Source organism: Amblyomma mixtum, chromosome 7 (genome assembly GCF_055824585.1).
Source record: "Amblyomma mixtum isolate Tamu chromosome 7, ASM5582458v1, whole genome shotgun sequence".
NCBI classification, from domain to species: domain Eukaryota; kingdom Metazoa; phylum Arthropoda; class Arachnida; order Ixodida; family Ixodidae; genus Amblyomma; species Amblyomma mixtum.
Window position 1 is genome coordinate 126,302,482 of NC_143018.1, and position 21,799 is coordinate 126,324,280.

At 51.1% G+C, this 21,799-nt stretch overlaps 2 protein-coding genes, 5 non-coding genes and 2 pseudogenes across 7 annotated transcripts; all 9 read right to left on the bottom strand.

Moving 5' to 3' along the window:
- Nucleotides 1–72: 72 nt before the first annotated feature.
- Nucleotides 73–1,448, bottom strand: LOC149337452 (uncharacterized). Its single transcript, XM_089554886.1, has 2 exons — nt 183–1,448; nt 73–99 (listed from the first exon to the last, which is right to left on the bottom strand). The coding sequence occupies exon 1, from the start codon at nt 1,268–1,270 to the stop codon at nt 203–205; it is 1,068 nt and encodes a 355-aa protein (XP_089411012.1). The 5' UTR covers nt 1,271–1,448; the 3' UTR covers nt 73–99; nt 183–202.
- A 6,097-nt stretch (nt 1,449–7,545) lies between these two features.
- TRNAD-GUC (transfer RNA aspartic acid (anticodon GUC)) lies at nt 7,546–7,617 on the bottom strand. The gene has a single exon. It is a non-coding gene; the product is annotated as a tRNA-Asp (tRNA).
- A 66-nt stretch (nt 7,618–7,683) lies between these two features.
- On the bottom strand, nt 7,684–7,755 carry TRNAD-GUC (transfer RNA aspartic acid (anticodon GUC)). The gene has a single exon. It is a non-coding gene; the product is annotated as a tRNA-Asp (tRNA).
- Nucleotides 7,756–7,821: 66 nt separating this feature from the next.
- Nucleotides 7,822–7,893, bottom strand: TRNAD-GUC (transfer RNA aspartic acid (anticodon GUC)). Its single transcript has one exon. It is a non-coding gene; the product is annotated as a tRNA-Asp (tRNA).
- A 3,710-nt stretch (nt 7,894–11,603) lies between these two features.
- LOC149337456 (uncharacterized) lies at nt 11,604–12,827 on the bottom strand. The gene has a single exon (XM_089554432.1). The coding sequence runs from the start codon at nt 12,825–12,827 to the stop codon at nt 11,604–11,606; it is 1,224 nt and encodes a 407-aa protein (XP_089410558.1).
- A 3,910-nt stretch (nt 12,828–16,737) lies between these two features.
- Nucleotides 16,738–17,594, bottom strand: LOC149337457 (uncharacterized; annotated as a pseudogene).
- Nucleotides 17,595–18,360: 766 nt separating this feature from the next.
- On the bottom strand, nt 18,361–18,432 carry TRNAD-GUC (transfer RNA aspartic acid (anticodon GUC)). Its single transcript has one exon. It is a non-coding gene; the product is annotated as a tRNA-Asp (tRNA).
- Nucleotides 18,433–18,498: 66 nt separating this feature from the next.
- Nucleotides 18,499–18,570, bottom strand: TRNAD-GUC (transfer RNA aspartic acid (anticodon GUC)). The gene has a single exon. It is a non-coding gene; the product is annotated as a tRNA-Asp (tRNA).
- Nucleotides 18,571–18,942: 372 nt separating this feature from the next.
- Nucleotides 18,943–20,188, bottom strand: LOC149337460 (uncharacterized; annotated as a pseudogene).
- Between the last annotated feature and the right edge of the window lie 1,611 nt (nt 20,189–21,799).

Consider the following 21,799-nt stretch of genomic DNA (forward strand, 5'->3'; position numbering starts at 1 on the left):
TCCCCGTCAATTTTCGTTTCCTGCACTGCCTGGACGTCAATGTCGTGCTCAATTAAAAGGCGGTACACCTGGCTCTGCTTCTTCTTACTTGCCAGTCCCCTGACATTAAGTGTACCGACTTTCATGGGGAACGCATGAGCCATTGTAATGCAGAAGAAAGAGGCCGGGAACATGGTGCTTACCCTTCACGTCTAGCGCTTGGCTAGACGACATCGTTGACACCGGAGCCATCCGGTGCTGGTGCCAGGCCTGGCAGCGGGGGCGGCTTGTCAAGGGCTCTCCTCTCCGTCGACACATTTGATCGTGTCCGGATGGACGACCGCCTTCCTTGGGTCGTTTTTGCCGGCGGCTCTTCGACGCTGGGGGCTTCCGCCTTGTCGTCTTCGGTTCCGGTCTGGGCGTGTGGCCGCTTCGCTGGGGCAGGGACGCCGGTCGTGCGGGCGCCGCTCTGGTCAAGGTTCTCCTCGGTCAGAGTCGCTGGCTCGGTTTCTTGGAACGCTGGCACGCTTACTTCACCGCTCGACGCCTCCGTCTCCTTTCTAGTAGGTTCTGCCTCCTCAGGCTTGCGTCCGGCATCGCTGCGTCCGGCAGCGGCTTGCTGCGTCCGGCATCGGCTTGCGTCCGGCATCGAAGAGCCCGTCGATCCTGCTTGCGTTTCGGGTTCCTCTATGCCTTTCGCAGATTCTTCAGCCTCGACTACATCCATCAGGAGTTCCGCAGAGTCGTCTTTCGACGCCCCGCCCGTAGCCACCGCATAAGTGCGGACACACTCATTATCCGCGTGGCCGTACCGCCGGCATTTCGTACAGCGGGGAACCTTGCATTCACGCCGCACGTGGCCTGTACCATGGCAGCGCAAGCACTGCATTGGACGCCCAGGCGCTACGACAAGAGCCAACTCTCCGGCGACACGTACCTGGTGTGGCAGGTCATCCACTTTCAAGCCGGGCTTCAACTTCAGTAGGACCGTTCTTGTCGTTGAGCTCTTGTCATTGACGCCTTGTATCCGCCACCGCTCACGCGTAACGTCGGTCACTTTGCCAAACGCCGCGAATGCCGTCCGAATGTCGTCGTCGGCCACACCGTGAAGCATCCAGTGTAGCCGCAGCTTTACCTGCTGGTCTTCCGGGTCGATAATGAGGCAGCGGCGTTTCTTAACTTGCAGCTCGTTGAAGGCGAGCAACTTGTTTGCTGCCTCCGTGTTCCGCAGGGTAACCGCCCACACGTGGTTGATTTGGTACGCCCCCAACGCGACCACGTCGGGGAGCATACCGGTCTCGGCCAGGGCGTCTCGGAAATCCTCGACCCGGAACGGCCTCGCTCGCACGTCACCGTGAAGAAAAACGGTGTTGAAAACAACACGTCCTGTTGGCAGTGTCGGCAAAATAATCTGGTAATCCTTATCACCGCAGTCATCGATCCTGTTTCCGCGGCCGTCAAAGGCCGCTATCGCTGCTCAGCTGGAGCCCATGACCCTGCGATCCGTTCAGCTCGGCTGCCGGAAGCAGAATGACGCGCACCGTCGCTTAGTTAAAGGCACAGAAGGCTAAAGGGGGAAAAAAAGAAACTCCCCGTCGGGGAATCGAACCCCGGTCTCCCGCGTGACAGGCGGGGATACTGGCCACTATACTATTTTTTTTTCTTTATTTCCTGGCTTTGGAAAACAACACTGCACGAAAAAGAACAGGCAAATCACAAAAGCAATAATACAAGACAATGAACACACTGAAAGTCATACTCAGCCAGCATCAGGCTGGCTTCGTCACGTTAAAACTCCCGCAAGGACAACAAAGGCTCTACCCTTGAGAGCCACTCGGGAGGTTCCGCAGCCGCTTTTTGTATAGCGACAAACCAGTCCATACACTCTCGGAAATAAATTCGGGCAGGGCGTGCTTCCCTGTCACAGTGATAGCCTGCCATTCTTGAGCGCCATATACAGTGGAGACCCAGGAGCATAATTAAATCAAATGGAACCCCGTCGTCATTATCAATGCTTAAATATCGAATGCCATGCGAATCTAGGGGGAAATCTTTCTTCATAGTCCGTTGCAAAACATCCCAAAAATAAACCCCTTCCCAACAATGTAAAAAAACATGGTCTACTGTTTCCGGCTGCTTACAGATTAAACAATGCGAACCCCAAGGTAAAAATAAATCCCTTTCCTCAAAAAATTTCTTTACTGGCAACGTTCCGGTGTGTAATTTAAAGAAAAAGGTCTTAGCTCCTGGCGGCACCTGCATTTTCTTTACCCTCTTTAAGACGTCCGAGCCTGGGCCTCCACTGTATAAGACTCTATACAAAGGTTGTGGTAAAACAGTGTCACATAAATCGTGGTACAGCTTTTTCCGTTTTACACAGGACAAATATTCATTAGAAAAACGCACTGAAAGAAATCTAAGACTTGCGACGACCTCTCTGTAATAGCCGAAAATACCACACGTAACTTCTTCGGTGGAGACAACAAACTCCGGCAGTAGGCGCCGCAGCCTAACTTGGCAGACAGTGCGCAAGAAAGGGTCAGAAACGTCGCGGAAAAACAAAAACCGATTGACCACTTGCCGCAAAAAGAGGTGTCCAAGTCCCAAGCCGCCGTCTTTTACCCGACGGAATAAATTTGTTCTGCTGCAGCGTTTCCATTCTGCAGCCCAAACAAAGACAGCGAAAATCCTGTGGAGCTTCTGTATGTTTACACGCGAACAATGCAAAACTTGCATAACAAACCAAAGTTTACTGATAAAAAAAAGGTTACATACAGTAGCCCTGGCGAAAATCGATAAGTTGGCACCTTTCCACTTCTCCGCTTTCTCCCTTAGCGCTTTCGTCTGCTCTTGCCAATATTGCTCGCTTTGGCGGTAACCATCAAGCTCGACACCTAAGTACTTGGTTGGGGTTTTCGCCCACGTCACATTTGCAAAGTGGTCAGGCTGCGATGGCCACCGTCCATGCCAGAACCCAAGGCACTTGGCCCAGTTCACCGGGTGCCGCTTCCGGTAACCTGAGAGAACTCACGGACACATTTGACCGCCTCGGTTATACTCTCATGGTCAACCGTACAAAGTGCAACATCGTCCGCGTAAGCCAGCAGCTTCACCTCGGCTGCTTGTAACTTAAACCCTTTTACGTTATCATTGTTCAATATTTTAATACACAATGTCTCAATATATATACAAAACAAAAGAGGGCTGTGAGGGCAGCCCTGTCGCACCGAACGCTGCACGCTAATGGGGGCCCCCAGACTCTTATTTACAATCAATCTCGTCGTGCAGTTTCGGTACGCCAGGGCTACGCCCTTGCGGATAACTGACCCAACATTCGCATGGTCCAAAATAGAAAACAAAATTTCGTGATCGACACAGTCAAAAGCTTTCTCAAGGTCGACCTGGAGAATGGCCACCCGACCATTCGAGTCATCACAACACTCAAGCACACTTCGCATCTTATGAATATTGGACATTATTGACCTCCCTTTTATCCCACACGTCTGGTTTGGCCAGCTATATCCTTAATCACCGTCTGCAACCTCCGAGCCAAAACCTTCATAAAAATTTTATATTCAACATTCGTAAGTGCTATGGGTCTGTAGGCTGTAACCAGTCGCAATTTATCTATTTGATCCGTTTTAGGAATGAGCACCGTATGGGATGACCCATATGACGGAGGCAGTGCATTTACTGTGTAGGCTGCGTTAAATATCACGTTCAAAATAGGGGCAATTTCGTGCTTGAATTCTTTGTAAAAACGCGCGCTGAGCCCATCTGGTCCCGGCGATTTACCGGGGTTTAAACTGGCGATTTCATGCTCCACTTCGGCTTCACTGGGCGCATTTGTTTTTCAGTCCCGGACTGTCCGGGACTACTTGCGGACTCGAGTCCGGTATTTGTTTTTCTCGGGCAGCCCGAAAGCTCCGCCTACCTGCCTGCATCGCCATAGCAACGCGTTCGTTTTTAGCCTATGGCAGTCCGCGGGCTGCTTGGGGCTGCTGAGAAGGCAGCAGACGATAGCTGCGCGCCGCGCTGGCAGCCATATTGAGTTAGACTCCGTGTGCATTTTGAGTATTTTTCATGTTCCTGGAGGTCGATATCATGCGTTAAACCTTCACATGAGCTCCGTAGCTGCTCTCTGAGCCATCGCAATACTTTTTGTTCTTGCATCTTCGTTTATTTTCTTGAAATCCACCGCACACGGACGCGCGTTCGAAGCTGCGAGCGCGTATTGTTTGCTCGTGTCGTCAAGAGGTTCTCGTTCGCTTGTTTTGCGACATGCTGTCTGTACGCTTACCTGAAAGCATCGCAGGTGAACCACTCGTATACTGGAGCAGCTATAGAGCTTGTTGTCAACATTTTTGCGAAGGCTTTCGTCTATCTGCCTATCCGCAACGAGTTGGGCTACTTTTTGCGAACTTCGCCGCAAGCAGTAGCGGCGAGCATACCTCCGAAGCTGAGTTCTGTAATGCACCTACGCTAAGCTGACAGTACAGTCTTTAAATCGACTCAGTGTCATGATCGAGCGCACGGCGTTGCTTCGGCGTTGCTTCGGCGTCGTGGTGGCCGTGGCTTGCATCGTCTGCTAGCAGATGACAGCGTCCATGTATACGGTAACCGAGGGGGAGCCCGGCTCTGGCGGCGAGTTCGAAAGCAGCCTATGGCATGCCTATGGCAAGTAGGTCATGTGACCATGACGCTTTTCCTGTCCGAGCGGAAGCCGAGACCTGCCAGCAAGTAGTCCGGGACTGGAAAAACAAATGCGGCCACTGATAGCCATTTCTAATCTCTCTCTTACGTCATCACCGAGACGCGGCATCGCCGCCAGAAACTTATCTTTAAACGTGATAGTGTCTACCACGTGGGAAGCGAAGAGCGCTTGGTAATGCTCGTTGAAAGCTGCTTTTATGTGGTCGTTGTCCGCCGACAAGACACCGCCCCATTCTATTTTGTCGATGTGGTTTCTTACAGCGTTTGCCTTTTCCAACCCTAGCGCTCGTTTTGATGGCGTCTCCCCTGCAGCTATGTCTTCTGCCCTTGCCCTTACTAACGCTCCCCGATACCGTTCTTCTTCCATCAATTCTAGTTTTTGCTTTGTTTTCCTTACATCTTCAGTTCATTTCCCCGGCGCTAGAGATTCCTGTTGAAGCAGCCTATGGAGCAGCTTCTTTAACTCTGTCTCTTTCTGTTTTTCTTGAAACCGTATACAGGAAGCCCTCTCTATTGCTTTAATTTTTATAGTTTCTTTACACAGCTCCCACTGTTGCCATATGTGCATATTTTTACCGGGGCCTATTTTTGCAATTTCATCTTTTACTGTGCTGGTATACAGTTCGTCCTGCAAGAGTTTATTATTGAATTTCCACATTTCCCACGAAAAAGAATTCCCTCTCTTTACCATCCCAAAACAACATTTAACTAAACAATGGTCTGAAAAAGATACTGGCACAACATCGTAACTATGACATTCAGGTAAGACATCGACGGATGCATAAATGCGGTCCAGCCGTGCATGGCTAGAACCCTGAAAGTGTGTGAGCTTTACTGCACGCGTTCCCTCAAGACACTCTGCCACATCTTCCATGTTCCATTTCTCAACCATTAGCGATAACACTTGTGTGCTGGCATCTCTAAAGGGTCGAGGGCTTGTCTTATCTCGCGCACTAAGAACACAATTAAAATCGCCCAGGAGGATCAGCTGTCTGTCACTACGAAGGCGCTCTTCGATGCTATAAAAAAACTGCGCCCTTTCTTCTGCTTCATTAGGCGCGTACAGACAAATAATCCGCCACTCGACGTTATTCAATCGAAAGTCAAGGAGAACACACCGGCCCGACATACAAGAAAATGAGCTTGCACTTCTAGCCCCGGCAACTTCTTTAGAAAAAGAACACAGCCAGCCGATGTGCCTACAGCGTGGCTGACTACAGCAAAAAACGAGGACGTGAAACGTTGCACCATGCTCCCGGTCTCTTCTTCGCCGTCTACTTTCGTCTCCTGCACAGCCAGTACATCTATGCCGTGCTCCGTTAAAAGCCGAAAGAGCTGGCCTTGCTTTCTCTTTCCTGCCAGACCTCTAACATTCAGGGAGGCGACTTTCAGCGGAGATGCAGGAGCCATTTCTACATAAGACTAAGAGACCGAAAACGTGATGCTTACCTCTCGCGTCCAGCGCATGGCTAGACGCCACCGCCGCCATCGCCGCCGGCGTCATCCTGAGCGTGCACCTGGCCCAGCTCGGGAGGCGCCTTGTCGCCGGCGCGCTTCTCGCTCGCAAGGTTAGGGCGCGGCCGAAAACTGGCCCGCCTTGCTTGAGGCGTCTTTGCTGGTGGTTCCTCTACGCTGGGCGCCGCCTCCTTGTCGCCGTCGGGGCTGGTGTCTCCATGGGGACGCTTCCCAGGCGTAGCCACAGTGGTCGCACGGCCACCGGTGTTCTGCCGATGACCCTCGGTAGGCCCCTTCGCTACAAAGTCCATGTGCACTGGTAGGCTTTTTGCATCACCCGAAGTCGCCTCCTTTGACTGAGGAGAGTCTCCCGTTGGTGGCTGGAGTCCTGGTGCACTGGCAAGGGGGGCGTCGCCGCTTGAAGTCGCCGACGTGTCCAGCGACACAGGGAGGTTGCCCAACTCGTCGGTACCCCTCGCTGCGTCCTCAGCCTCCGCGACATCCATCAGCTCCGCGCTGTCTCCTTTACCTCCGAGCCCGGTCGCAGACGCGTAGGTACGGACGCAGTCCTCGTCCGCGTGTCCGTAGCGCCTGCACTTGGAGCACCTGGGAACCTTGCAGTCGCGACGAACGTGACCCGCGCCGTGGCAACGCAGGCACTGCATCGGCCGCCCGGGCACCACCACGAGAGCTAACTCGCCGGCGACTCGAACCTGGTGGGGCAGGTCGTCCACCTTCATACCTGGCTTCAACTTGAGCAGCACTGTTCTCGTGGTGGATCCCTTCTCTTTCATTCCTTGAACGCGCCAACGCTCCCGCGTCACCTCGGTGACGTTTCCGAACGCCGCGAAAGCAGTCCGGATGTCGTCATCGGCGACGCCGTGCAGCATCCAATGCAGGCGCAGCTTTACCTGCTGATCCTCCGGGTCGAAAACAATGCACCGGCGTCCCTTTACCTCAAGCTCCTTCAAGGCGGCTAATTTCTTCGCGGCTTCTGGGCTGCTGAAGGTTACCGCCCACACGTGGTTGACCTGGTACGCCCCCAACGCCACGACGTCGGGGAGCGCACCAGTGTTGGCGAGGGCGTCCCTGAAGTCTTCGACCCTGTAAGGTCTCACACGCACATCTCCGTGCAAAAAAACTGTGTTTAGAACAACACGTCCGGTGGGCAGGGTAGGCAAAAAGATCTCATACTCCTTGTCTTCGGCGCTGAACCTGTTTCCGCGGCCATCGATGGCCGCCGTCGCCGCTCCGTGGGAGCTCATGATCCTGCGTCCGTACACGCCAGTGGCCGGAAGTAGAATGGGATACTGGCCACTATACTAACGAGGAGACAGAAACACAGGCGCACCGCCGCTTAGTTAAAGGCACAGAAGGCTAAAGGGGGAAAAAAAGAAACTCCCCGTCGGGGAATCGAACCCCGGTCTCCCGCGTGACAGGCGGGGATACTGACCACTATACTAACGAGGAGGCAGAAGCACACGCGCACCGCCGCTTAGTTAAAGGCACAGAAGGCTAAAGGGGGAAAAAAAGAAGCTCCCCGTCGGGGAATCGAACCCCGGTCTCCCGCGTGACAGGCGGGGATACTGGCCACTATACTAACGAGGAGACAGAAACACAGGCGCACCGCCGCTTAGTTAAAGGCACAGAAGGCTAAAGGGGGAAAAAAAGAAGCTCCCCGTCGGGGAATCGAACCCCGGTCTCCCGCGTGACAGGCGGGGATACTGGCCACTATACTAACGAGGAGACAGAAACACAGGCGCACCGCCGCTTAGTTAAAGGCACAGAAGGCTAAAGGGGGAAAAAAAGAAACTCCCCGTCGGGGAATCGAACCCCGGTCTCCCGCGTGACAGGCGGGGATACTGGCCACTATACTTTTTTTTTTTTTTCTTTATTGCCGGTCTCCGACAGTGAGCAGTAATACAGGACGATACACTAAAACAAAAACAGAAAGAAACAAAAATGCAGTAGCAGTCAGCTTTGCACTGACATTGTCGCATTAAAATTCCTTCAGCGCTGTCAAGGCTTCTACTCTCGGCAACCACTGTGGTACACACTGAAGCGATTTCTGAACTTCAACAAATCTGGATATACTCTCGCGAAAATACATCCGTGCGGGCCTCGCGTCCGGATCGCAATGGAAACCGGCCATGCGAGAACGCCATACAGAGTGGAGGCCAGCGAGCATTATGAGGTCAAATGGAATCCCGTCTTCATTATTTACTGCTAGGTATCTAATGCCGTGAGGGTCCAATGGGAAATCCTTTTTGACCGTTCTCTGTAGAACATCCCAAAAGTACACACCTTCCCAGCAATGCAGAAAAACATGGTCTATAGTTTCGGGCTGTTTGCATATCAGACAGTCAGCTCCCCACGGTAAGAAAAAACCCCGTTGCTCTAGAAATTTCTTTACTGGCAGTGTTTCCGTATGTAGCTTGAAGAAAAAGGATTTCATGCCAGGTGTCACCTGCATTTTCTTTACCCTTTTTAAAACATTCTGACCGGGCTGTCCACTATGCAAGGCTCTGTACAATGGTTCTGGAAAAATGTTGTCACATACATCTTTGTACAGTGTTGTTCTTTTCACTGAAAAAAGATAATCATTTGAAAAACGCGTCGACAAAAACCGTATACTAGTCACCACCTCTTTGAAAAATCCTGAAATGGGTCCGGGCATCCCATTTGTGCCAACAATAAAACTAGGCAGCGCACATCTTAATCTGACTTGGCACACTGTGCGCAAAAAAGGATCGCTTGTGTCACGAAAAAACATAAACCTATTTACAAGTTGTCGCACAAAGAGATGCGACAGACTGAGACCACCATCCTTCACCCTTCTGAACAAATTCGTTCGGCTACACCTTTCCCATTGCGATGCCCATATAAAGATTGCGAACACTCTGTGCAGCCTTTGCACATTCAGCCGCGAGCAGTGCAGTACCTGCATCAGATACCATAGCTTACTTACAAAAAACAGGTTACATACCGTGGCCCTGGCAAAGAACGATAGAGGAACCCCCTTCCACCTGTCTGCTTTTTCTCGCGTTTCCTGCAGCTGGCTTAGCCAGAGGTCGTCATTGTTTTTGTAGAATTCCAATGGGACACCCAGGTACTTCGCTGGGGTGTTCACCCACGTCACGCCAGCGAATGTGTCTGGGGTCGTCGGCCATTCTCCATGCCAGAATCCCAGGCATTTACCCCAGTTAATTAAACTGCCCGTGAGATCCCGGAAACACTTCACTACTTCAACCGTTGCTGTAATACTTCCTTGGTCGATGCAGCATACGGCGACATCGTCGGCATATGCTAAGAGCTTTACTTCAGACGCTTGCAGATGAAACCCACGAATTGAATCATTCTGAATGATAACCAAGCATAGCGTTTCAATGTACAGACAAAATAAAAGTGGGCTGAGGGGGCAGCCCTGGCGCACCGAACGCTTCACCGCAATGGGGGCCCCCAATGACTTGTTTATGATTAGCTGCGTGGTGCAATTTCTGTACGCCATGACCACTCCCTCTTTGATAATCGAGCCGACATTAATATGATCAAGAATAGCGAACAAAATAACATGTGGGACGCAGTCAAAGGCCTTCTCTAGGTCGAGCTGCAGCACAGCGACACAAGCATTCATGATGTCACAGCACTCAAGCACGCACCGTATCTTATGTATGTTAGTGACTATAGACCTTCCCCTGATTCCACATGTCTGGTGGCAGCCTACTAGGTCTTTAATCACTGTTTGGAGTCTGCTCGCTAAAACTTTCATTAAAATTTTGTAGTCTACGTTGGTTAAAGAGATTGGTCTGTAATAAGTCACAAGTCTAAGTTTTTCCTCATCATCAGTCTTAGGGATAAGAACAGTGTGTGATGTACTATAGGACTGTGGTAGAGCTTTCATTCGGTACGCCTCATTGAACACTTCCGTGAGCACTGCAGACGGCTTTTCTTTGAAAAACTTATAAAAGGAGGCGGACAAGCCATCGGGCCCAGGCGACTTTCCGTTGTTTAAGTTTTCAATGGCAAGGCACACTTCACCTTCAGTTATTGGTCGCTCCAAAAATTCTCTTATCTGATCGTCCAATCTCGGCATGTGGGCAAGAAACGTCTTTTTAAACCCGTCCAGGTCAGCAGGATGGAACGCAAATAGCGCCTGATAATGCTCAGAGAACTCTCGCCCAATGCCCTCGTTGTCATTCACAACGACGCCATTCCGCTCTATCTCTGCTATGTGATTTCGTCGGGCGTTTGTCTTTTCAAATTCTAAAGCCCGCTTCGTAGGCACCTCGCCTGCTTTCAGTGAATTTGTTCTCGCACGCACCAGCGCACCCCGATAACGTTCTTCCTCGATCAACTGCAGTTTCTGCTTTAGATTCCTGACGTCATCTATGAAAATACCGGGCGTTTTGCACTCCTCTGCTATCAGTTTCTGCAATGTTGTTCGCAGCTCGGTTTCCTTCATTTTTCGTGGAAGCGAATCGCACTGGCCCTGTCAATTGCTGTGACTTTAATCTGCTGCTTGCATAGTTCCCACTGCTGACCGAGATTCAGGCTACTGTTTGGTTTTAGTCTGTTAATTTCTTCTAATGCTTTTGCTACGAACTGTTCGTCGCCAAGTAGCTTAGAATTCATTTTCCACATGTCCCATACAAAGTGTTTCATTTGTTTCTTTGTTCCTATAGCGCATTTAACCAGGCAGTGATCAGTAAAACACATCGGTACAACGTCGTAACTACGGCACCTCGGGATCACATCCAGAGAGACGTAGATCCGATCCAGGCGTGCGTGGCTAGCACCCTGGAAATGAGTGTACTTTACAGCGCGTGCGCTCTGCAGGCATTCAGCTACATCTGTTAATTCCGCTTCGGCAATGACCTCTGCTAATAAATCTGTACTCTTGTCTCGGAAAGCTGTGCAACTGGTTTTGTCTGCAGACCTAAGCACGCAGTTAAAGTCACCCAAAATAATGAGGCGTTTTTCAGGCATCACGTACTGTCGGACATAGGCAAAGAAATTATGTCTTTCCTCCACTGTATTAGGCACATACACACAAATCACCCGATATTCCGTTTCACACAGAAGGAAGTCACACACTATTAATCTCCCAGACGGGCATGACATGATGCTTTGAACAGTAAGACCGGGCAACTTTTTCACAAACAGTACACATCCTGCTGACAACCCAACAGCGTGGCTAACGACGGCGTAGTACCTCGCTGTGAAACGCAGCACCATGCTCGCAGTCTCCCCCTCTCCCTCGACTTTTGTCTCCTGAACAGCTAGAATGTCAATGCCCTTCTCTGTTACCAGCCGATACAATTGACTTTGTTTTCGTTTTTGTGCTAACCCTCTGACATTTAAAGTAGCTACACATAGAGACGGTTCAGGAGCCATTTAGGTTTGCAGTAGGAGGGAGGCCCGGAGCATGGTGCTTACCTTTAGCATCTAGCAAACCGCTATACGCCTCCGGGGCCGTCCGGTTGGCTGCTGTCGCTTTTCGACGGGGGAGGCTTGTCGGCAGGCTTCCTGTCCACGTTGACGTTTGGTCGCGGCTTGAAGGTAGCCCGCCGTCCTTGCGCCGCTTTCACTGGCGGCTCGTCAACGCTGCCTGCGAGCACCTTGTCGTCGTGGTCCCCGGAGACTTCGTGGGGGCGTTTCGTTGCCGTACCGGTACCCGTTGTAACGGAAGTGCCATTGACTGGTGCATCCTGTCCCTTAGATGATAGAGGCGGTTGCGCTTGACGACTCGCGCCGCTTTTATCAAGGTCCTGCTGCACCGGTGGTGGACTAGCCACCGGCTGACTGGGACGGTCTGCGCTTGTGTCCTGCGGTCCACCAGCGAGGGCTGATAGTTCTGCCACTGTACTAGGCACCGGCTCACCCGTTCCCTTCGCCGCGTCCTCTGCTTCGGTCGCGTCCATTAAGTGCTCGGTTTCTTCCCTTACACTCGGTCCCATTGCCGAGGCATACGTACGGATACACTGGGAGTCCTCGTGTCCGAAACGCCTGCAGCTCGAGCAGCGCGGCACCTTGCACTCGCTCCTTACGTGGCCGGTGCCGTGACAGCGCAAGCACTGCATCGGACGGCCGGGTGCGACGACTAAGGCCAACTCTCCTCCAACCCGTATTTGATGCGGCAAGTCTTCAACTGTGCCCCTCTTTAGCTTCAGAACGACGGTCCTCGTCGTGGAACCCTTGTCGCTCACACCTTGCACACGCCACCGCTCCCTACTAACGTCCATGACGGTCCCAAACGCCGCTAACGCGGTCCGCACGTCGTCGTCAGCCACACCGTGCAACAGCCAGTGAAGCCTAAGCCTCACCTGCTGATCCTGTGGGTCGATGATGACGCAGCGACGCTTCTTCACGTTTAGTTCCTTAAAGGCCAGAAGCCGCTTCGTAGCCTCCGCGCCATTAAGGGTGACTGCCCACACGTGATTGACCTGGTAGGCTCCCAGGGCCACCACGTCCGGCAGCACACCAGTCGGCAGGAGGGCGTCTCTTAAATCTTCCACCCTGTAGGGCCGCGCTCGCACGTCGCCATGCAAAAACACGGTGTTCAGAACGATGTTTCCTGTTGGCAGTTGGGGCAGTATAAGCTGATAATCGCCGTCATCGCTATCGGTGATCCTGTTTCCGCGGCCAGCCAAGGCCGCTATCGCCGCTCCGCCGGAGCTCATGATCCTGCGTCCGCACCGAACGGTAGCCGGAAGTAGAATGACTATACTAACGAGGAGACAGAAACACAGGCGCACCGCCGCTTAGTTAAAGGCACAGAAGGCTAAAGGGGGAAAAAAAGAAACTCCCCGTCGGGGAATCGAACCCCGGTCTCCCGCGTGACAGGCGGGGATACTGGCAACTATACTAACGAGGAGGCAGAAGCACACGCGCACCGCCGCTTAGTTAAAGGCACAGAAGGCTAAAGGGGGAAAAAAAGAAACCCCGTCGGGGAATCGAACCCCGGTCTCCCGCGTGACAGGCGGGGATACTGGCCACTATACTAACGAGGAGGCAGAAGCACACGCGCACCGCCGCTTAGTTAAAGGCACAGAAGGCTAAAGGGGGAAAAAAAGAAGATCCCCGTCGGGGAATCGAACCCCGGTCTCCCGCGTGACAGGCGGGGATACTGGCCACTATTTTTTTTTCTTTATTGCCTGGCTTTGACATTACACAACAAAATGGCGGGACACAATGAACACTTGGTGTTGATATAGTCAGCCTGCCAGGGGCTGGCTTCGTCACATTAAAATTCCTTTAGGGCCATCAAAGGCTCCACCCTTGACAGCCACTCGGGAGCCTCGCCAACAGATTTGACACTGTCAACAAACCGGTGCAGTTTCACGAAAATAAATTCGTGCTGGCCTCGCGTCGGGATCACAGTAATATCCTGCCATTCTCGCGCGCCAAATACTGTGGAGGCCCAGTAACATTATCAGATCGAAAGGTACTCCGTCCTCGTTTTCAATGGGCAGATACCGTATTCCATGGGGGTGAAGTGGAAATTGTTTCTTTATTGTCCTTTGAAGTACGTCCCAAAAGTAAACCCCTTCCCAACAATGTAGAAAAACGTGGTCTATCGTTTCTGGTTGCTTGCAGATAAGGCAGTGATGACCCCACGGAAGAAATAAGCCCTTATCCTGTAAAAACATTTTGACTGATAACGTTCCAGTGTGCAACTTGAAAAAAAAAAGTTTTAACCCCTGGGTCAACGTGCATTCCCTTTACCCTCTTTAACACATTCCTTCCAGGGCCTCCACTGTACAAGGTCATATACATGGGTTCCGGCAAGACAACTTCACATAAATCCTTATACAATTTTTGCTTGTTCACTGTAGATAAATATTCGTTGGAAAACCTCGTTGAGAGAAATCGGACACTTGCGACAACTTCTCTGAAGTACCCAAAAATTCCGCCCGATAGGGTTTCGGTTGCAACAACAGTCAGGCAGCGCGCGCCCCAGCCTTACTTGGCACACGGTGCGCAAAAACGGATCACTGACATCACGCACAAACATAAATCTGTTAACAATCTGCCGCAAGAAAAGGTGTCCCAGACCCACTCCACCATCCTTCACTTTTCTAAACAAATTCGTCCGGCTGCACCTTTCCCATTGTGCAGCCCACACAAAAACAGCAAAAATTCGATGTAGCTTTTGTATGCTCATTCTTCCACAATGCAACACTTGCATCGCATACCACACCTAACTGATAAAGAAAAGGTTGCACACGGTGGCTCTAGCGAAAATTGATAAGCCTGTTCCTTTCCATCTTTCCGCCTTCTCACGCGCATCCTGGGTCTGCACTCTCCAATATGTTTCGCTATCGCGATAGCTTTCTAGCGGTACTCCAAGGTACTTCGTTGGGGTCTACCCAGGGTACGTTTGCAAAGTGGTCCATTGTCGTGTGCCATGCTCCGTGCCAGAGCCCCGCTGACTTAGACCAGTTCACTCTGTTGCCAGAGGTTTTTGCAGGATTCAGCGACACATTCAACGGCCTCTGTTACACCTTCTCCATTAACGGAAAAAACCGCTAAATCATCCGCATATGCCAGCAGCTTCACCTCCGCAGCTTGCAGCCGAAAACCAGTTATTCTCTCGTTTTCGATGATGTCTAAACACAAAGTCTCGATGTAGATAGCAAACAGAAGAGGGCTGAGGGGGCAGCCTTGACGTACCGAACGCTGCACACGAATGGGGGCCCCCAGACTCTGGTTAACAATCAATCTCGTCGTACAGTTCCGATACGCCAAGGCGACTCCCTCCCGGATAACATACCCAACATTCACATAATCAAGTATGCACAGCAAAATTTTATGCGCGACACAGTCGAACGCCTTTTCGAGATCAAGCTGCAAGATGGCAACGCGACTATTTGTAAAATCACAGCACTCGAGCACACATCTTGCCTTGTGTATGTTAGAAAGAATAGACCGGCCTTTTATCCCGCACGTTTGGTGGGGGCCAACAATTTCCTGGATTACACTCTGTAACCTTTGCGCCAACACCTTCATATAAATTTTATAATCGACATTTGTGAGAGCAATTGGCCTATACCCTGTTACGTGTCGTAACTTGTCAGCTTCATCCGTTTTCGGAATTAGGACAGTATGTGATTTACCATAAGACGGAGGCAATAACGTACGTCGTAAGCTTCATTAAAGACCGTCTTCAGCACTGGCGCGATTCTGCTCTTAAATGATTTGTAAAACGCCGCGCTTAACCCGTCTGGTCCTGGTGATCTCCCAGAATTTAAATTGTCTATTGCCATTTCTACCTCTGATTCGGTTATTGCCAGCTCTAAAACGTCTTTCTGCTCGTCGCTGAGTCGCGGCAGTGCCCCAAGAAACCTGTTCTTAAACGTATTTATGTCTGCATCCTGTAATGCGAAGAGCGCCTCATAGTACTCAAAAAACGCACGCTGTATATGTTCGTTTTCGTCTGATAAGATGCCACCCCATTCTATGCTATCAATGTGATTTCGCCGAGCATGAGCCTTTTCAATTCCCAACGCTCGTTTCGACGGCGTCTCCCCTGCTGCTATATCTTCCGCTCTGGCCCGCACCAACGCTCCACGATAACGGTCCTCTTCTATTAGTTGAATTTCCTGCTTTATTTTCCTGATGTCATCGATCCATTTACCAGGCGCTTCACTTTCCTTTTCTAGCAGTTTTGCAAGCATACATCTTAGATTGCGTTCGTTTAGATTCTCTTCGTACGCAATGGCACTAGATCGTTCGAATGCTTTAATTTTAACCTGTTCTTTGCAAAGTTCCCACTGTTGCCATATTCTCAGTTCACTACTAGGCTCTATTTTGCTTATTTCTTCAATTACTGCACAGCTAAATTCATCGTCCTTAATTAGCTTGTTATTTATTTTCCACGTATCCCAACTGAAAGCACTGCCCCGTTTTTTCAATCCTATCCCACATACTACTAAACAGTGGTCCGAAAAAGCCACCGGCACTACATGGTAACTGTTACATTTTGGAATCACATCCAGCGATACATAAATGCGGTCAAGCCGAGCATGGCTTGTCCTCTGAAAGTGTGTGTACTTCACGCCGCACGCGCCTTGCAAACACTCTGCCACATTCTCAAGGTTCCATTTATCTATGATTTGCGACAGTATCTTCGTACTCTCGTCCCTGAACACCCTTGCACTGGTCTTATCGCAGCCACTTAGGACGCAGTTGAAGTCGCCCATGACGATAAGCTGTTTCTCGGAACAAAGACGCTGTTCAACACTTTGAAAAAACGCAGCCCTTTCGTCCGTAACATTTGGTGCGTACACACAGACAATTCGCCACTCAATGTTCTTCAATGTAAAATCGATAGCGACACAGCGACCTGACGGACACGAGAAATGGGCTTGCACGACAAGACCCGGCAACTTCTTTACAAAAAGGACGCTGCCAGCAGATGTACCTATCGCATGACTCACTACAGCGTAGAATCTAGACGTGAAACGTCGCACCATGCTCCCGGTCTCTTCTTCCCCTTCTACTTTTGTCTCCTGCACGGCCAGTAAGTCAATATCGTGCTCTGTTAAAAGCCGGTAAACTTGGCTTTGCTTTTTCTTTCCTGCCAAGCCCCTAACATTGAGTGTGGCTACTTTCAACGGGGTTACAGAAGCCATTGTCGCAAATAGTGAAGAGGCCAAGAGCATGGTGCTTACCCAACACGTCTAGCACATGGCTAGACGCCGTCGTTGCCACCGGAGCCATCCGGTGCAGGCCCCTGACCTTGCCGCGGGGCTGCCTTATCGCCGGCAGGCTTGTCCGCCAAAACGTTGGGTTTCGGTCTGAAAGATGACCGTCGGGATTGAGCAGTTTTTGCTGGCGGCTCCTCACCACTGAGAGCTGCCGCCTTGTCCCCTTCGTTGTCGGTCAGGCCATGAGGGCGCTTGGCTGGGGCGGTGCCGCTCACTGCACGGGCGGAGCTCTGGTCCTGCTGTTCCTCGCTGATCATTGGCTCGGCGTCCTTAGTTGCCAAGACGTTCTGCCCGTCTGCCGACGTGCTCGCCTGACTCGAAGGTAATTCTTCCTCTTCGAGTGGCTTCCTTTGGTTGCCGGGTCCACTAATGTCTCCGCTGGGAGGCCCTGATGCGTCGGTCGTCCCGGCAGCCTTGCCATCTTCCACGGCTCCTTTCGCCGCCTCCTCCGCCTCGACGACGTCCATGAGAAGTTCTGCCGTGTCGTCTCTCGATACCGCACCGGTAGCCACCGCGTATGTGCGAACACACTCGCTGTCACCATGGCCATAACGCCTGCATTTGGAGCACCGGGGTACCTTGCATTCACGTCGAACGTGACCCGTGCCGCGGCACCGTAAGCACTGCATAGGCCGCCCAGGCACCACAACAAGGGCCAGCTCGCCGGCGACGCGTAACTGGTGTGGCAGGTCGTCAACCTTCATACCGGGTTTCAGCTTCAGGAGAACAGTCCTGGTTGTAGACCCCTTCTCCTTGACGCCTGAAACACGCCAACGCTCCCAGGTCACCTCCGTTACATTCCCAAAAGCCGCAAGAGCCGACCGAATGTCGTCGTCGGCTACACCGTGCAGCATCCAGTGCAGCCGTAGTTTCACCTGTTGGTCGGCAGGATCGATGATAATGCAGCGCCGTCCTTTGACATCCAGTTTCTTTAACGCTGCCAACTTCTTCGTTGCCTCGGTGCTGTTGAGCGTAACCGCCCAAACGTGGTTTACCTGATACGCCCCCAACGCCACAACGTCGGGGAGCGCACCAGCGTTGGCGAGGGCGTCGCGGAAATCCTCGACCCTGTAGGGCCTAACTCGCACGTCGCCGTGCAAAAACACGGTGTTTAGAACAACACGACCGGTAGGCAACGTAGGCAAAACGATTTCGTACTCCTGTCCTTCCTTATCTTCAATCCTGTTTCCGCGGCCATCGACGGCCGCTATCGCCGCTCCGTTAGAGCTCATGATTCTGCGTCCGTACACGCCAGTGGCCGGAAGTAGAATCGGGATACTGGCCACTATACTAACGAGGAGGCAGAAGCACACGCGCACCGCCGCTTAGTTAAAGGCACAGAAGGCTAAAGGGGGAAAAAAAGAAGCTCCCCGTCGGGGAATCGAACCCCGGACTCTCGCGTGACAGGCGGGGATACTGACCACTATACTAACGAGGAGACAGAAACACAGGCGCACCGCCGCTTAGTTAAAGGCACAGAAGGCTAAAGGGGGAAAAAAAGAAGCTCCCCGTCGGGGAATCGAACCCCGGTCTCCCGCGTGACAGGCGGGGATACTGGCCACTATACTAACGAGGAGACAGAAACACAGGCGCACCGCCGCTTAGTTAAAGGCACAGAAGGCTAAAGGGGAAAAAAAAGAAGCTCCCCGTCGGGGAATCGAACCCCGGTCTCCCGCGTGACAGGCGGGGATACTGGCCACTATACTAACGAGGAGACAGAAACACAGGCGCACCACCGCTTAGTTAAAGGCACAGAAGGTTAAAGGGGAAAAAAAGAAAGTCCCCGTCGGGGAATCGAACCCCAGTCTCCCGCGTGACAGGCGGGGATACTGGCCACTATACTAACGAGGAGACAGAAGCGCAGTCGCACCGTCGCTTAGTTAAAGGCACAGAAGGCTAAAGGGGGAAAAAAAGAAGCTCCCCGTCGGGGAATCGAACCCCGGTCTCCCGCGTGACAGGCGGGGATACTGGCCACTATACTAACGAGTATTTTTTTTCTTTATTGCCTGTTCTGCGGCCAGCAACAATACATACACAAATGGAACAATTTAAAAGGCGCTTGCCGTTCTTTGGCATGCGCCGGTGTTTAAAAGCGCTTCAAATTGACAAGAGCGTCGAACAGCGGCAGCCAGTCTGGCTGGTCACTGCTTGCTTTACACACTTCACGTATGAAAGCGACAATTTCAATAAAGTACTCTCTGGCCGGCCTTGGGTTCAGGTCGGCGTGATGCACAGCCATCCTAGTGCGCCATATGCTATGGAGGCACTGGGCCATAATCATGTCATAGGGCACCCCTCCCTCATTAGCGGTAGGGAGAAAGCGGATGCCGTACGGCGTGACTGGCAAGTCCTTTGTTATGGTTCGTTGCAGAATGTCCCATAGAAAAACCGCGTCCGAACACTGAAGAAAAATGTGGTCGATGGTCTCCGGTCTTCTACAGTGCAAACAGTTTACAGTCCATGGGACGAAGATGCCTTTTTGCTCGAGCCACGGCTTGACCGGGAGCGTCGCAGTGTGTACTTGAAAAAAGAAGCTTTTTACAGATGGCCTAACCGGCATCCGCTTTACCCTCTGCAAAACATCTTTACCACCTCCATGTGGATATACTGAACGATACAAAGGCACTGGCATACACACATCAACAATATCTCTGTACAGTTTCTTCCGGGTGACGTTGCTCAGGTACTCTACTGAAAAACGTGCCTGAAGAAAGCGGAAAGACAAAACAACCTCCCGTAAAAATCCGCGCACACTTGGCCCGTTGGCCAGAGTAGATGACAACAAAAAACGGCAAATGATCACGCAGTCTCGTTTGAATGACTGTCCGCAGAAATCCATCGCTTTGGTCTCGCACAAACAGAAACCTAGAAACCACTTGCTTCTAAAACAGGTGGGCTAAACCCAGCCCTCCACTCTTCACTGCGCGAAACAGATTGGTGCGACTCGTGCGCTCCCATGTTGAACCCCATATGTATACAGCAAGCACTCTGTGCAGTTTTTGTATGCTCGCTCTCGACGCACACATGACATGCAGAACATACCAAATCTTTGCTACAAGAAACAGATTGCACACGGTTGACCTCGCAAATATAGAGAGGTCACGCCCTCCGAACTTTGCTGTTTTTTCCTTAATGCGTTCCGCTTCGTGCTTCCAGTATTCCTCGGTGTCTTTATAGTGCTGCAGAGGCACTCCGAGATACTTCGTTGGTGAGTGCGACCATTGCATATTTTCAAACACAGCCTGCGTGACGCCACATTCACCGTTCCAAATAACAACTGATTTGCTCCAGTTGACACTGCTTCCCGTCATCCTGCAGAACTTGGTTGTCATTCTTACTGCGTTGCTGACACTGGGTGTGTCGGCGCAGAAAACCAAAATGTCGTCCGCGTATGACAAAAGCTTAACTTTGCTTGAACAAAAACTATAACCGATAACATCCTTGTTCATTATAATGCTTAAACAAAAGGGCTCAAGAAACAATGAAAATAATAGAGGTGACAAGGGACACCCTTGCCTAACAGACGATTTCACTTGGATTGGAGTGGTTAATGTCTTATTTGTTATAATTCTGGTAAAATTATTTGCGTAACATAGCTCTATCCCCTCTAGAAGTACCTTGCCGACGTTCACGTGTTTCAAGACACTGAAAAGGACTTTGTGGGTGACTTTATCGAAAGCTTTCTCTAAATCCAACTCAACGGCAAACCAGACAACACACCTACATCCTAAGGACGTCCTTGGGAAGTCCGCGGCAGGACTTTACGCACATCCCGCGTATGTTCCGAAAAAATCCTGAAAACATCCGAAGTGAAACGCCGAAAGAAGTCCTTTGGATGTCTGACGAGTACATTTTTAGGACCTTTGCAGGACTGCAATAGGACGTTACTATTTTCATTTTTTACTTCGCCAGGACCCAATATAACCTCGTGTCCTTTTCAAAAGTGTTGCTACTGGTCATGCATGACTTACCAAAATACCAGAAGCAGAAGCAGTGCCTCATAGCCGCAACAGAACCAGGTTGGTTTGGTTTTGTGTGGTTTAACGTCCCAAAGCGACCAAGGCTATGAGAGACGCCGTAGTGAAGGGTTAGTTTAGTTTATGGGGTTTAACGTCCCAAAGCGACTGAGGCTATGAGAGACGCCGTAGTGAAGGGCTCCGGAAATTTCGACCACCTGGGGTTCTTTTACGTGCACTGACATCGCACAGTACACGGGCCTCTAGAATTTCTCCTCCAAAGAAATTCCAGCCGCCGCGGCCGGGATCGAACCCGCGTCTTTTGGGACAGCAGCCGAGCACCATAGCCACTGAGCCACCGCGGCGGCCGTAGTGAAGGGCTCCGGAAATTTCGACCACCTGGTGTTCTTTAACGTGCACTGACATCGCACAGTACACGGGCCTCTAGAATTTCTCCTCCAAAGAAATTCTAGCCGCCGCGGCCGGGATCGAACCATAACAGAACCAGCTTCCGCTTCTGGCATTTCGACCAATAGCATATGGCCGAGAGTGATGCTATAGTAAAAACGACACAAAGTTAGAACACAGGCCTGGATTATGCTGCACAGTGATTTAAAACACAAAACTTTGGCTAAAATAGTTTTATTCAAATATATGGGGCATGCTGATGATCAGGCCGAATGGTGATTCACAGCTGAATTTTATTTTTTAATAACAGCACATGAAACAGAACAACTCACATAAAGGATGCACTAACACAGCTTTAACAGCTCCTCTCAGGCATTTCTTGTTATTGAGAGCAAGGTCATGGATGGTGTGCACATATGTGTGTAATAGGCTTCATTGATTTTGTTTAGCTTGTCTGGTTAGTATGAGCCAAAATTATCACATTTTCAAACTTGAAGCAGTAGGATTCCAATACAATATATAAGTAGCCAAGCCAACCCCAGATGCAGAGTTGCAAAACAGAGAGATGCAAAATAACTA

Excerpts from the sequence above, each read along its gene's own strand:
- LOC149337452 (XM_089554886.1), bottom strand. The coding sequence starts at position 1,270 with ATGCTCCCCGACGTGGTCGCGTTGGGGGCGTACCAAATCAACCACGTG.
- LOC149337456 (XM_089554432.1), bottom strand. The coding sequence starts at position 12,827 with ATGAGCTCCGGCGGAGCGGCGATAGCGGCCTTGGCTGGCCGCGGAAAC.